Source organism: Hibiscus syriacus, unplaced genomic scaffold, assembly GCF_006381635.1.
Source record: "Hibiscus syriacus cultivar Baekdansim isolate YM2019G1 unplaced genomic scaffold, ASM638163v2 tig00110933_pilon, whole genome shotgun sequence".
NCBI classification, from domain to species: Eukaryota; Viridiplantae; Streptophyta; class Magnoliopsida; order Malvales; family Malvaceae; genus Hibiscus; species Hibiscus syriacus.
In genome coordinates this window covers 1690322-1705927 of record NW_024062919.1, presented here as the reverse complement: position 1 = coordinate 1705927, position 15606 = coordinate 1690322, and the positions used below count along the sequence as shown (strand labels likewise).

The 15606-nt window shown below is 31.4% G+C and overlaps 1 protein-coding gene and 1 non-coding gene across 2 annotated transcripts; one reads left to right on the top strand and one right to left on the bottom strand.

The window, feature by feature from the left end:
- Positions 1–3931: 3931 nt before the first annotated feature.
- On the bottom strand, positions 3932–4012 carry TRNAL-AAG. Its single transcript has one exon. It is a non-coding gene; the product is annotated as a tRNA-Leu (tRNA).
- Positions 4013–11567: 7555 nt separating this feature from the next.
- LOC120146956 (arogenate dehydratase/prephenate dehydratase 1, chloroplastic-like) lies at positions 11568–15462 on the top strand. The gene is made up of 11 exons (XM_039160430.1): positions 11568–11919; positions 13021–13088; positions 13167–13259; positions 13346–13546; positions 13741–13821; positions 13928–14023; positions 14311–14388; positions 14472–14561; positions 14648–14715; positions 14805–14886; positions 15137–15462. Exons 1-11 carry the CDS (start codon positions 11652–11654, stop codon positions 15191–15193), a joined length of 1182 nt encoding a protein of 393 aa, XP_039016361.1. The 5' UTR covers positions 11568–11651; the 3' UTR covers positions 15194–15462.
- The last annotated feature ends 144 nt before the right edge of the window (positions 15463–15606 follow it).

Below are 15606 nucleotides of genomic sequence, written 5' to 3'. Positions count from 1 at the left end.
TCACCATAAGGTAATGCTACCTCAATATTTAAAAAAATAAGAAAAATATACAACATCAGTAGTTATGTTAATTTTTAACGTGGGATACCAAATTGAAACTTAAACTAAACATTAGATATGGTTTTCAAAACAAAAGAAAATTTGAGTACCAAAACATAACAAAAGCAATAGTTAAAATATCAAATATGTAGTTTACCCAAAAAATAATTGAGAATAAAAAATACTTAAAATACTTTGATACGTGATTAAACGCCTTTCTTAAGGTTTTTATAGTACTCTCCTGACTTATTAAAAAGCATAAACAAATAATTTTGAATCCGATTTTTTTTAATTAAATTAGATCATTAACTAAATTTTTTAATTAAACTCGAGTTTAATCCGATTAGTACACATATAGCATTTTGGCTAACATTATATTTGATTCTAGCTCGAGTTTAATTCAATTAGTGCACATATAACATCCAACAAATCTAAGATTCAAATTTGATGTTTGTTATCTATACGACAAAATCTCTTGTTTACTTATTGAAAGCAAAGGTGCAATAGTTACGCGATATTGGCACGGCTCAATCAGATAACATAACTCTTAAGCTTTTAGAACGATGCTCTCAAATTGAACCACACCAATATCTCGATAACATTCTTCTGTATGCTCTTACTATCTTCCTTCCGGGAACTAATGCTGCATTGTAGAGTTACAAGCACTGAAAGAAATCACACACAAATACATATGAAAGTGTATCCAATCCAATCCTTTGCTAAACTAAAGATGAGCACCAACAACACACATGCATATATATGTATGTATATTTGCCTTCAACTTCCATGGATGACAGAAAATGAAGAACAAAGAAGGAGAAGAAACATTAATGGAGGAGAAGATTAAGGGTTTAGAAAGAAAGAGTTACGCAGGAAATGAAAAGAGAGAGATATAAGGAAAGGAGGAATGGGCAAAAGCAGATGGTAGAGCATTGAATTTGCCACCAACCCAACAACAACAAAGGGGTGAGTGTATTAAATATAAAGCTGTGGATAGACAATATAGGGGGAAAGCTCTTACTTGAAACAAACACTTGAGCTTCCAATTTCTTGCATTTATAAGATGGGAAGGGCCTTGTCTTTGTACCAATACCATTTGAATTTCAAATGAGACTGTAAAAACCCAACGTTTAGCACATGACAAATGATGTTTCAAAGGACATTATTTATATTTTTTGCAATTAATGGGGCAAACAATAAGTACATTGATCCTTGAATGTTGATGTTTCTGTTGAGGTTTGCATTCCATAAATTTAATCATTTTAAATAACCAATCATTTATTATTTATATGAATCTTGATACATTAAAATCACGAGAAATAAGATTATGATATTTGTTGGGTATTGAAATTAGAAAAAAATAATAATGAGCGTTTTCCAAGCCTAATTAGAAGAGAAAAAAAATTAGAAACGGGTTGAGTCGAGTTGGGTTGCCTCTTTCTATACACCCTCCATTAGACTCGACACGAATTAAGAAGTATATTCTTTTTCCTGAATCTGATTCAACTCAATTTTTTTAATAAAAACTCACATATGACCCGACATATAAATAAAGAACTAATTAAAAATTATATAAAGAAGAGGTATTATAACAGTTATCAGTAAATTTATAAAAGAAAATTATAATATTACTCCATGTCTAGTCAGGTCAGAAATTTTTCACACTATATTCGAACTCAACCAACCTCAATTTTTTTTTAAAAGTGATTTTATCAAACCAAATCGTGTTAGAACATGTTAGTTTTGGATTAAATTACCCTCCCAAAACATAACATACATCTACAATATTTTGCCATTATTCTTAGTCTTATTCCGACGGCTTGAATTTGAATTGAAAGTGTTGAGATAAAATTAAAAAGCTAAACTATTAATGTTGTGGTAAAGTGTATTATACTTTTTTTAAAAGAAATAGTTAATTCAAACCTTAAATATGATATTGTTGAGATAAATTATCATAAATCTAGAACCTAACCCTTAAATTTTGCAACGTCAAAGTAAGAAAAAATAAAAACTTTGTGCTCAAATAGCTTAAATAGATTTATTATTTATTTGGAGGGACCAAAAATGTTATTTTTATTTAACTAAATGACTAAAAAGATTATATTAAATATTTAAGAATTGAAAGGGGCTAAACAACAATTGTACCATTTCATCAACAAGCCTTAAATGTCAAAGGACATTTCCCTTTGGTTCTCTCTACAAAACGTCGTCTCTCTCAGGCCCTCATCCTCCATGGTTGAAGTGGCGACCAAAGCAGCATTAAACAAAATAAGTAAAGATTGAACCACGGAAAATAGGGTTGGTGAATTTATAAAATTTTAGGGAACGAATATATATTACTAATTAAAAATACAAAGAAAATATTTAAAATATATACTAATTTAATATTTCTAAAGTGATTGTACTCATATGCCTCTTCCGGGATTGACCCATGGTTATGAGCACTGCTTTCTCTGACACAACCCATGTTCTACAACGGTGAAATATGCTTCAAGCATTGTTATGTTCCCCCTAATGAAAGCACTTCCGATTAAAAAAAGAACAAAGATTCAATACAAAAGTAATTCCACATTAACCCCCAATAGTGATAGAACAATAAAGATAGTTGCTACACTCCCATAATTACATCCCGAGTAGATACCGATGATGTGTCCCTCTCCCCATGTGAATTAATGCATTCATCTGTAACACCCCCCATCATTTACAGCAAAAAAAACAGCGCAATTTTATGACTGTATTCACGTGAAAACCCTGCAATATATATATAAAAGTTATGATCTCTTCCTCCTCAACTAGGAGTATACAAGAACCAATACAGAAGTAGTAGTTAAAATTTTCTGATACTTGAAGACGAGGGCACAAATCTTTGAAGCTAGTTAATGCACAACCGGGGGTAGGCCGATTCTTTTTTCTGCCGACAATAATAACGCTCCTCGGCCATGGTTAAATTAAAAACCATTTTTGCTTTCGAGTTTGATGGTACGTTCTCCTTCCTCACTGGTTCATGGCCTGCTGTTTGATGATGGCAAGTGACCTGCAATTCATGAGCGGAATTAAAGACTTGTTGCACGCGCAAAGATGGTTGGTGTAGCAGTAAGATTACTTGCAGTGAACCCAACAGAAGTTAATTAAATGAACCACGGCATGGCTCTCACTCTACTACCTTCTATCTGTGTTTTCTGCAGCCTGTCGCGTCTCTCTACTTAATGCTCATCTCCAAGTATAGATATGCTAAATAGTGCTAAAACAAAGTCTAACTTTTTAAAGATTGTTCGCTTCCCAAGCAAATAAGAGTTCTAACGTTTTGGTATGTAGTATATTTGAGGGTTATGACTGAAAATCTTTTATAATTTGTTATCTTTTAAAGATAGGTTCCGGTATATAATATCGAACTCTTTTAGTTTTACATAGATTTAGTACAGTTGGTTAAGTGAAAATAAATGTCTAAGATTAACAGTAAAAAATGAGAAGATATTAACTGGAAAAAAAAAACAAGGAATCAATCGAGCTGAATTAAAAATCAGAGATTTTTTTGACCTAAAATGAAATTGAATGCCAAAATGGTTCCAGAAAAAGAATAAAGACCCAAATTAAAATAATTGACAATGTTAACTATAATCCTTTTCTTTTATTGTTAGACTTCAATTTAAAAGCAACATTAAGTCGGATCTGTTGAGAGCGGAAGATTAACTCACGGGCCAACACCCATATATTTAACTTCAAAGTCAAAAAAAATTATTATACTTGTTGAGAATGGGATTTAAACCTACATGAGAAGGACTAAATTAAATTGAATTTCACTTTTTAAATTAAAAAATTACTAAATTTTAAATGTTTGAAGAGACAAGGACTAAAAGATGAATTAGACAGCATTTAGAAAATGTTAATACTGTGTTGAGAGTGGGATTTGAACCCACGCCCTTTCGGACCAGAACCTTAATCTGGCGCCTTAGACCAACTCGGCCATCTCAACTCAGTTATTGAAAATTGATTTTTTTCTGATGGTATATCTTGCTGATTGGACTTTAGTGAGCACCAAAGAAATGGGGAAATAAGTTTCTTACCCAATTAGTATTGATATGCGGTCGAGACAATGGTGTAAATGAAACGAGTCAAATTGCGAGTTATTCGGGATTGAGATATGATAAAATCTTATCTCATAATCGTTTGATTTGTATAGTTTTTTTGAGATTTTGGGATATGATTTTATCATATCATAGTTAGCAATTTAATGTCCAGCTCGTATTTTCATTAATTTTTTAATAGGAAACGATGAGTTTGAAACATATGAATAGTCGAATGACTATTTTATAACTTTTAATAGTCGTGGGACTTAACAAAACAACACCCTATAGTCAGGGGATCATTTTGTAACTTTTAATAGTCAATAAACTCAATAAAACAACGCCCTATAATTGGTAGATTATTTTGTAATTTTTAATAGTCTAATGACTCAATAAAATAATGTCCTATAATCGGTGATCATTGTGTACTTTGCCCTTTAAATTTCATACTTTATATGTTGACAGAATATATTTTAATGATATATTTAATTTGTTATTAAATGTAGGAATTGCTCGAATTTAAATCTAAGATTTAATGTCAATAAATTCTTAATTAATATAGTAAATAATTTACTATTACTGCTAAACTAATGATTTGTGAACCTAAATGAATTACAACATTAATTCATAGGTCGATTTAGCATCTATATATAATTTACTCAATAAACAATTAAAATTTTAAACGATTGACTGAAAAAGTAATTTAAGGTTCATATTTAACCAAATGCACTTTTTATAAATTTAATTTTATAATCGACAAAACTTTCAGAAATAACAGTATAACTTGAAACCGGCCCCAAATATGATAATACTTCTAATTGTTCTTTTTATTTTTCTAATAATCGATATATGATTTATTAATCAATTATTCAGGGTTAGATTTTACAAAAAATTATTATGAGACGATCATTCTAACTCAATTTATTTTATTTACAAATATCAATATTTAAATTATTAAATTTAACATACGAAAGACGACGATGAAATGCCGATGGGTTTGACAAAAGGTAGTAGCGTTTGGTGATGATAGACAACGGCATGTGCCTGAAGAAATTCTGAAGAAAAAAAAAGCAAAAGATGAACAACAATGGGCTTTTCTTTTCTTCCTAGCAATAGGAAGGACCACTTGTAAGATGGCTTTGTCTTTGATATCCCAATTTGCTATAAACTCTCCTTTGTTCATGAGTAGCAGCCTCAACTTTGCACCAATCTAGTGATAGGAGTCTCAAGGATATCTTTGTTTGTACAGACGAAGACAACATAATATGGGGGCCTTTGACGGTTCATCCTTCTTGATTTAGGTCAAGAGTCATATATCATCTTATTAACTAACATTCTAATAGAGTTATTTCATTTAAAGGTATCTCTCACAAGTTGTGAGAGGATTAATAATTATCTGAGCACTCTCAATAACGAAAGGATTAAAGTGATTTATCTTTTTTGATTCAGATGGAGAGTAATAAATATAAATTTTCTCTTATCTCGAGTGTTAGAGGCTTTGGTCAATGAGTTTTCTCTTATTTACATGCAAAGACGTCTTATTTAGAGACATCTATTGGTAATCTTAATACCAATTAGTGGTGGGAGAAGACGTCTCATTTAGAAGCATTCACGAATGTCCTTATCACCAATATAGTGAGGGGGACCATGAGCACGAATGTCCTTATCACCAATATAGTGAGGGGGACCGTGAGCATCAAATTAGAAATAGTGTCTCTAGGGCACACTCTGTTCATAAAGATATGTATAGACGTCGATTGGAGTTCGACGAACTTCGTAAACGCTATCACCACTCTCACTGTCAGGATGATCGGAATCGCCAACTACAAAAAATCCCACCAAACAAACAATTAAAAAGACCAACCCTTGTCTGAAAATCACAAATCAAACAATTAAACGTACTCGATTTCTCATCCTCCTATATATTATATCGACAAAAATACTAATCAAAATTAACTCAATCTTATATTAACAGAATAAACGTTGGTCCCACATTAGGCATATTATATATGAAACAGAAACCTCGGATGATGTGGGGAATCGCCGTTGGATATGAAAACAAACCTTTCGGATAAGTCCACGTCAGGGAATCCGACCAAAGAGACGAGAGTTTACCCCACAAAAAAAGATTCTCCACTAATCGGAGAACAAAGCAAAGCTGTGTAAAACTCAAAACACAAACGCTTCCTTTCCTTTTTGATATTGGTTAGGCCATCCTACACATCAAAAGATCCAAAGGAGACTCATAGATTAATAAAATTAAAAATTAAATAAGAATGGTACGAATCAAGCTATTTCAAAGGTTAAAGAAAAAGTTATTATTCTTAAAGATATTAGATTCAAACACAAAAGATTATAAAGGTATTTAAATTTTTATTGTCAAATTAATCTTTAAACAAATATTTTTTATAATCACACTTTAAAATAATGATAAAAATTAAAGACGAATTCTCCGTTATTTGTACACGAACTTACAAGTGTAGTCGTATTGTCTTTAAAATCAACATTTAACGATTTTAAAATTATAATTCCACCATTTTACTATGATGAAATCTAGCGCGGCTTACTTTTTTTTAATCTGTAGTTGGCAGGCTACGTTACTGGTTTTAGTGCTGATAGTTTATCGTTGATATTTTTTATGTTATTTTTTATATTGTAATTTTATTTTTTCTTTCTTTCTAATAATTTTGGTTTTATGATATATTTTTCTCTGTCTTTTAGCATATTTTCGGTCATTTTTATCGATCATTTTCTTCATATTTAGATTTGACGTCGTTGCGACTGATCAAAATGACGCTTATTTGTTATATTGTTGATCTTTCATTCTTTGAACTTTTAGATTGGATTTGAATATGTGATTTGTGTTCGTATATAATTTTCTCACGATGCATGGCTCTGATTTATGTTTGTCAGTAGTCTTTCAATAGTTTGATCCATTATTGTGATTCATTTGCCGATGCAATCGATTTGTTCGTATCTATCTTTTGTTTAAGTTGTTTTGGGATGAATTTTTAACTTATATGATCTCAAGTTACTAGTTTCTTATCTCTATGTTTATAGTAGAATACCCTAATAAAGCCAAATCGTAGGAGACACTTTGTTCTTTCGTATTCGAGGATATCGAATTCTAAAAGCATTCTACTTCTTCATATCCGATGAGTTGGATTTAGAAACATTTTACTCCTATTTTTCGTACTTGAAAAAAATAAATTTAGAGACATTTTTCTCCATCGTGCTTGAGGATGACAACATATTTCATGTTGCGGAAGACGGCTATCGGATAGAGCAAAATCGCAACTGATAATTTGAGAAAATAAAAATGAAGATAAAAGAGACAAATTTTACGTGGAAAACTCCTAAATAATATAGGGTAAAAACCACGGGCAACGGTAGAAGAATTTCACTACGAGAAAAATAGGAATTACAACCTCTCTCGATCTACCAAGGAGAAAACAATGATAATTCTTTTTTGATAAAAATGAGAAAACAACTCTCAAGAAACTCTCTAAATTCTCTCTAGTATTGGAAGAAAGCTAAAATGCTTTGGGATGGTTTTGAAGCTAAATGAGCTAGGGTATTTATAGTTGAAGCTTTAAGGACTAATTTGTAAATACCCTAAATTACAATGACTAATTGCATAGTTTTACCATCCAAAATTTTCAACAATTTGGTGGCCAAATTTGACCAATTTTGTCACCCCATTAATGCCTCCAAATTGCCACCCATAATGTTAACAATTGATGCAATTTGGTGTGCCAATTTTCAACATTTCATTCAACGTTCGTTCCCTAATCCCTTTCCATGAAACCCTAAACATATAGTGTATATAACCCATTACAAAATGGCCCAAAACAACCCATCACAAACTACACCATATTATTTAAATAAAAATAGGCTCATATCATCTTCTTATTCAAATTCAAGCAAACCCATATTTTCATGGCCACCTTTACAAGCTTCTTCCTGGTTCTAATGGGGTAGCATCCGAAGGAGACGATAGTAGTCCACGAAAATCAGGCAGAGTTAAAGCTACAAACGAAGCTAATAAATCAAAGGAAAGCAACACTAAGAAAACACTGCTTGTTTAAACGAAGAATGTGTCTCGTTGAGATCCATTAATTGATCAAGTGATTTTGGCTTTTATTGTCCCACGTGTGTGAGTTTGAATTCCGGCATTTATCTTTGAATTGTGATACCTCTTTATTTAGTATTAAACGAAAATGAAGAATGTCTCGTTGAGGGAATTAATATTGCTGCTGAGTTAATGTGCGATTCTTTCATTTAATATATATTTCATTCATTTTCAAGGGAAGTAGGTGGTTCCAATCTCCAACATTTGCCATGGTTTTCCTGTCATCATCGTTTAAGTTAAACGTCTAAAATATGATGAGATTCTGAATTATAAACACCAAACATAAAGACTTGATGTTGATTGACAAACTTTCTGTAACTGGATTGATGCCGACACCACCAACAAACAGATTGCTGTTGTCAAATTCAACTATCCAAAATTTATTAATAGATTTTTTTTTTCTTTTTAACAGTTAATCAGTCAAAATTTAATGAAAATTGAACTATCATATATTAAATATTCTATACTTTCAGTTATTTCGATCGGTTAGTTCAGTTAATTAACCAGTTTCGAAAATCGAATAAATCGATAACTGAAGTTTGAAAAAAAATATTATTCGTCAACTAATCGAACCTAAAATTAACCGATCAATTAATAAAAAGAAAACTTTGAACACCCCTAATCATACATAGTAATGGATCGAGTGGAGCGACTAGAGCGATCATTCTCCCTGAAAATTTCAAATTCTTATATATTTTAGATATGTTTATATATTTGTATTGATAATATGTGTTCATCATTTAAAATTTTATAGATTCGTCTCTTATAATATATTATAAATTCATCTTCTTAACATAAAATTCTACGTTCATCCCCGATTATACAATAATCCTCACAATCTTACATGTATGATATTGTATTTTTCTTCAAAATTTTAATTATATTCAATATATTATTAGTGTATAAATTTTATACATGGACACTCAATCACAATTCACTGCCTCAATAATAGATAAAACAAAAAATATTTGATGACTTACTAATATCGTATGAGATGTATAAATTGATAATGAATCAAATATAATTCTCTTTTTAATATATAAAAAATATCTAATTATTCAAATATACAATGTCTACACTGTAAATTCCTTAAATCGGAGGATAATGTGTACTTAAGTATACTAATATCGTACGAGATGTATAAATTGATAATGTCCCATGTATATGTCCCATTTTGTATGTGTTCATATTAATACCGTACAAAATCCTTTTAAAAAAAAGTGTATTCGAGTAATCGAGTTTATACTATCTTAAATGTTATAATAACAATCGTAATAATTTTATGATTTTTAACTTAAAAAATAAATGTAATATAATTATAATTTTGAAAGAAAAAAATAGAAACTTCTATAAAATTTATTTAGAGAATTTTTTATATTTTAATAGATATTTTTATTAAAAAAATAGGTTTTTACGAGTTCTTTTTTTAAATATACTACCTTTTAGAATTTTAATTTTATGACAAATGATAACTTTCTATTGGGTCGCATTATCAAATTTTTAATAAAATGAATGTAATGAAAATAAGAGGACAAATTCAACAAAAATAGTAAAATAATTAAAGTAAAAAATTTAATAAAATATAAAAAGATAATGCGTCAATTAAATTTTAATATAATATAAAAGGATAATGCGTATATGTAAATTATTAAAAATATAATTGATCGTCAATTATTTCATTAAAATATATAAATTTCATCTGAAAATTTGCTTCAAGTAAATTGATTTTAACTTGAAAAACAATCTTAAAATTTAAAATTAATTTTTTTTTAAAAATTCTAAATCAAATCCTAATCTTAGAAGGGAGATGAAAGGAGACTTTAAGTAAAAGAAAAAAGAAAAAAGAAAGCATTCATAACAAATTTAAAGCTCGTGACTTAAAAAAAATATAAAGAAAATAAAATAAATAATTTGATCACCGATTAAATATCCTCGCTCTATTTTAAACTTTTTATCTAAAATATAATATTTTACTCCTCGTATGAAAAAATGTGTAGTTCAAAGATTAAAAAATTAATCTTTATATTATATTTTTTTTATAAAATTAAGTCCCTATACTATTTTTATTTAAGGAACTTTATTTCCCCTTAATTTATATTCAATTTTACTGTTAACTGTTGATATAATAATTAGAAAAAATAAAATAAATTTTTAATGATATACGTTTATAACTTTTTCAAGAGTCAAATTGATAATAATTCTATACATAGAAAACTAAAAAATTATTTATTTTTTTTATAATTTTCTGGTAATAATTAATAGTAGAATTAAATATAAAGTATTATTAAAAAAATATAAAGTAACAAAGATTAAGATTTTTAAATAAAAATAAGGTAAACTGCATACTTAATATCTAAACTATTACTTTTGTTATGTTTTAGTACTCAAATTTTATTTTATTTCAAAACTATACCTAATGTTTAGGTTTCAAAATGGTACTCTCTATTAAAAAATTAACAGGACTGATGATGTGTCATTTTTAATTTTTTTTAATGATGACATAAGATTATCTTATGGTGACAGGTCAACATTGCCTTTAAGTTTTTAACAATATGATATCAAAATGAAATCTAAACTAAATTTTATGTATGACTTTGAAAAAAAAATTATGTATCAAAACGGAACAAAAGTAATAGTTTAGACACTAAATATATATTTTACCCTAAAAATATTTTACGGACTCAATTTATTGAAAATATAATATAAAGATTAAATTTCAAATTTCAAATTTCAAAACAATACAGGGATCTTTGACATATTTAAACCAAAATACTACCTGGTATTTTTTGTTCCTCAATCTTCCTTGAAAGCCATGGAATTAAACCTGCTAAAGCGTTAGTGTAAAATTTGGAAGGTTATGGGTCCATTTCCAGGTTTCCAAAACAGGCCACTGGTCCACCAATCGTAGTGAATCATATATTATATTGTGTGTTTGGTGGAAATATAACTGTTCACTGGTGCCAGATTTTCTCATTCTTGGAGTTTACTGGATTCTCATTGGATTTCTTGGCATAATTACCCTTCCCCTTTTTTCTCTTTCTTTGTTTGACGTCAAACACTCTAATTCGAGGGAAACGTGTACCCAAACTTTCTTATTCCCAACAACCTCTTCTTATTTTTCCAGTCTACCCAAGTTCTTTGAATTACTGACTCGTACGTTTCTTTGATTTTTTTCCCACTTCAATCCCACCTTTAAAACCCAGTTGCAAACCAGGAAAAGTTTGGTTTTTTTTAGTATTTTTGTGTAATGGGGTCCCATTGATTCTTCAACCTGCATTTTTCATTTGACGTGTCTTACTGTATTTTCCATACTCCCATCACCAAACTCGATCCTTTTTGTTCTTTAGATAGAAAATAGTAGGGAACAATTCACATTGTGTGTGATTTGGTTTCGAACTCCCTTTCATTTTTTTCCAATGGCTTTGAAGTGTGTTCCAGTTCCGTTTTGCCCTCAAAAGCCTCTTGTTGAGATACCAGATTTGGGGTCTTACCGAGGTAGGATTGTGTTGGATTTGAGGTCTTCCAAACTGAAATGCTTTGCTTTGGATTATGCTTCAACGCAAAGGGCTTTTGTTCTTGTTGAAGATGAGAAGCCTGGGGCCAAGACATCTCTCACTGGGAAGATTGATGGAGATGGGAGCACAGTTTCCAGGGCATTTCACAAGGACTTGAATCTTCTTCCTAGTAAGCTAACTTGATTTTAGTGCTTTGAACTGATATTAGGTTTTAATCTTTTTTTTTTAATATTTGCTTACTATGATTTTGTTGAGTTGTTCTATGAATTTTGAGTGTGATGGTTGCTATGTTTTGAAGTGATATGGAAATCTATTTTGATTGAGGTTGTAAAGAATCCTGAAATATGTTTAGGACAATGTAGATTACTCCTGTTTGCTGATGTGATGTTTGTAGCTATATATAAGGTTCTTCTTTGAATGAGTTTGTTCCTTAAAGACAACTGCTTTGAATGAGTTTGAAAGATTGATAATTGGAACATTCATTAGGACGAATGATGTGTTACTAGAACGCCATTCATATTCAATGTCTATTGTTTGAATGTTCTTCAAGGATAAACCATGGAAAGTTTGTGATTTTCTCCTGCATGGAACCACCGTTATGGACTATTAGATCCGATGCACCTATTGGTTTAGCAGAAATTCGTTGCGCCGCAGTTATCACATAATATGTCGTTGGCGATCGATGCTGATCTTTAATTATGTTCTTTTCAAGCTGAATCAGGCATCTCTTACTTTTATGAGAAACTCGGATAACACGTGTAGGTATGACTAGGAGGAATGTTCCTTTTTGGAACTTTTGAGTATCATGAATAATAGGATGCAACTCACACGTGGACGAACTTAAGGTGTTTTGGATTTGATCGACTACGAAACGTACTTGTTCTACACGTGCATTGATAAGGATTGTAACCGTTAAATGATTAGGAAGGGACTAATTCAAAGCTATGGACAATGAATATCTTGCCTTTTTCTAGTATTAGGTTAATCTTGGATGATAATATATCTTGTAATTTGGTTGGATTTTCTACTGGTATGATCTGGTGATTCTCTTGAGTTGTAAATGTTTGGCTTAGATGTCCAGAAAGCTATATATTAGCGTGCTATTAAGCACAAGAGAAAATACATTGATTGTTAGTTAGCACGATAAATATATTTCCAATTTTCTTGTATTGTTTTTTATAAGGTATTGTGTTTATCTTTTAATAACTCGGACCATTACATGGTTTTTGTCAATTTAATTTCTGAGATTGAATATATAACTGTTCTGTAGAACCGCTGTCCATAACCAATCTATCTCCATATCCTGCTAATGGTTCAAATGTGCGGATTGCTTATCAGGTCTGAAATCTCTTCATTCTTTGACTGAGTGCCCGATATGTTTCTTGCTATGCTTATACTGTCCATTAATTTTTTTAGGGAAACCCAGGTGCATATGGTGAGGATGCTGCTCTTAAAGCATACCCTGATTGTGAGACTGTGCCATGCGACCAATTTGAAGCTGCATTCAATGTTAGTAAGATAAGTACTTTATTGGTATTTTACTGCATGAACTACGCTGATATGTGTCCGTTATATTTGTCGCATTCTTTTAACAGGCAGTTGAGCTTTGGTTGGTGGATAAAGCAGTTCTCCCCATTGAGAATTCTGTTGGTGGTAGCATACACCGCAATTATGACTTACTCCTCCGGCATAGGCTACACATCGTAAGGGAGGTACAGTTGGTTGTTAATCATTGCCTCTTGGCGTTGCCTGGTGTTACAATGCAGGAAGTCAAGTGTGTTTTCAGCCATCCCCAGGTTGATCATGTTCATATCTTGATATCATTTTATTTTCTTGTTTGTTCTGGAAGTCACCTAATCATCCGGTACATGCTAGTAAAATATATTAGATCTCTTTGAAATTTGCTTTATCAAATATGCAAACTTCATGCTGGGGTTGGGCATTTAGATTCTTTAAGTGTTAGTTTTGCTAACAATTTCCTCAATTTCAGGCACTTGCTCAATGTGAGATGGCCCTTACCAACTTAGGCATTATTAGAGTTAGTGCTGATGATTCTGCTGGTGCTGCTTTGGTACGTCTCGAGATCATCTTGTGCTTCAGTTTCCTCGTGCCATATTTTATTCATTACTTGTTCTTTTATTGTTCGTGATGCTCTACGTATTATGATACTGGATCAGATGGTTGCTTTGAGAGGCAAAAAGGATATGGGCGCAATAGCAAGTGCTAGAGCAGCTGCATTATATGGGCTTGACATTCTTAAAGAAAAAATCCAAGTAAATATTTTCTTATCCCTCTTCAATGCCGCATAGTTTCCTCGAAGAAGATGAATACTGGCTTCATAACAATTGCTGATTTCCGAATCGTTGGCTTAGAATGGACTAACATTATGCATTTACATGGCCTATGAGGTTAAGATGTTATATATATAATATAATTATAACTGAAATTGGATTGACGGGTATCCAACTTGTGTTTTGAAGCACACTTAGCTATTCTGATTTGTTCCTTAGAATATTAGTTTATATTTTCTTCTGAATCACACAGTTATTTCATGCATCAGGACGAGGACGATAATGTTACCAGGTATTTGGTACTTGCAAGAGAGCCCATAATTCCCAGAACTGACAGGGTTTATAAGGTATTCATCCTTGAACTCGATCATTTTTATTTTATTTCACCTATTAATGTATCTCTTTTGTTGATTATCTTCCAATTTTCCAGACCAGTATAGTTTTCACTTTAGAAGAAGGTCCTGGCATGCTATTCAAAGCATTGGCTGTGTTTTCTCTAAGGGATATTAATTTGTCAAAGGTAAACTATAACAGAGTGTTCATCTTTGTCTTATCATTATCCGAGAAGATTCTGAATGTTATCACGCCTCTTGGAGCACTTTTCAGATAGAGAGTCGACCACAAAAAGGGCGTCCTCTAAGGGTAGTCGACGGTTCTAACAGAGGGAGTGCCATGTAAGTGTCCTATTCATTGCGATCTGCTACTGTAAACCGAATCTTAGTAATTCCAGAGCTATATTAATCTGGTTGATGCGTGGTGCCAGGTATTTTGACTATCTTTTCTACATAGACTTTGAAGCTTCTATGGCAGAACTGCGTGCCCAAAATGCATTGGAACATTTACTGGTCAGTCATTTACGATTTATCATGTATCTAACTTGTAATGGTCACATTCTTATCTGTTAGCTAACTAAATTTTCTCGTTTGGATCAATCCGTGTTCTTATTTTATGTAAGAACTCGATGTCATCTTGATCAAGCTGTTCGAGTGTGCATGTTTCCAACATTACTAGCATGTAATAACTGCATGATTCCACTGTGTATTGCTTTTTCGAATTCCGAAATCTCATTGGGGCGTGTGATGCTCTCTTTGGCAGGAATATGCCGGATTTCTCCGAGTCCTTGGTTCCTATCCGATGGATATAGTTGTGTAGATGGATGTCTCTCCCAAATGGAGAGTAGATTTTTATCGTCATTTAATCATTTTTCTGTCAAACCAGCAAGATGGTGGTGGTTCGAGCCACAGGCTATATATGTACATATTAGTCTGTCTTGATCCAGCTGAAGATGAATGGAGAGTTACCCAGAAATTGTTGAAACCTCAACTTACAGTTTATTGGACATGAACTATTTTCTTTCCCTCATTTCTTTTTAGCCCTTTTATCGCCATAGGTTTTTCTTTGTGAAATTTTAAAACATGAGATACAATCAAAATTCAGTGATACAGTATATCCCCCTCTTGAGGGCTTTTAACCTATGGAAAACAAGTTGGTTTGCTAGGTTTCCTTACAAGTATCATTGTTTTGCCCCTTTATTTGTTACTGTTTTCCGAACCGATTGTTTTACA

Coding starts and splice junctions, on each gene's coding strand:
- LOC120146956 (XM_039160430.1), top strand. CDS start 11,652: ATGGCTTTGAAGTGTGTTCCAGTTCCGTTTTGCCCTCAAAAGCCTCTT. Junction 11,920..13,020: donor GGACTTGAATCTTCTTCCTA/GTAAGCTAACTT, acceptor ACTGTTCTGTAG/AACCGCTGTCCATAACCAAT. Junction 14,562..14,647: donor GGGATATTAATTTGTCAAAG/GTAAACTATAAC, acceptor AGCACTTTTCAG/ATAGAGAGTCGACCACAAAA.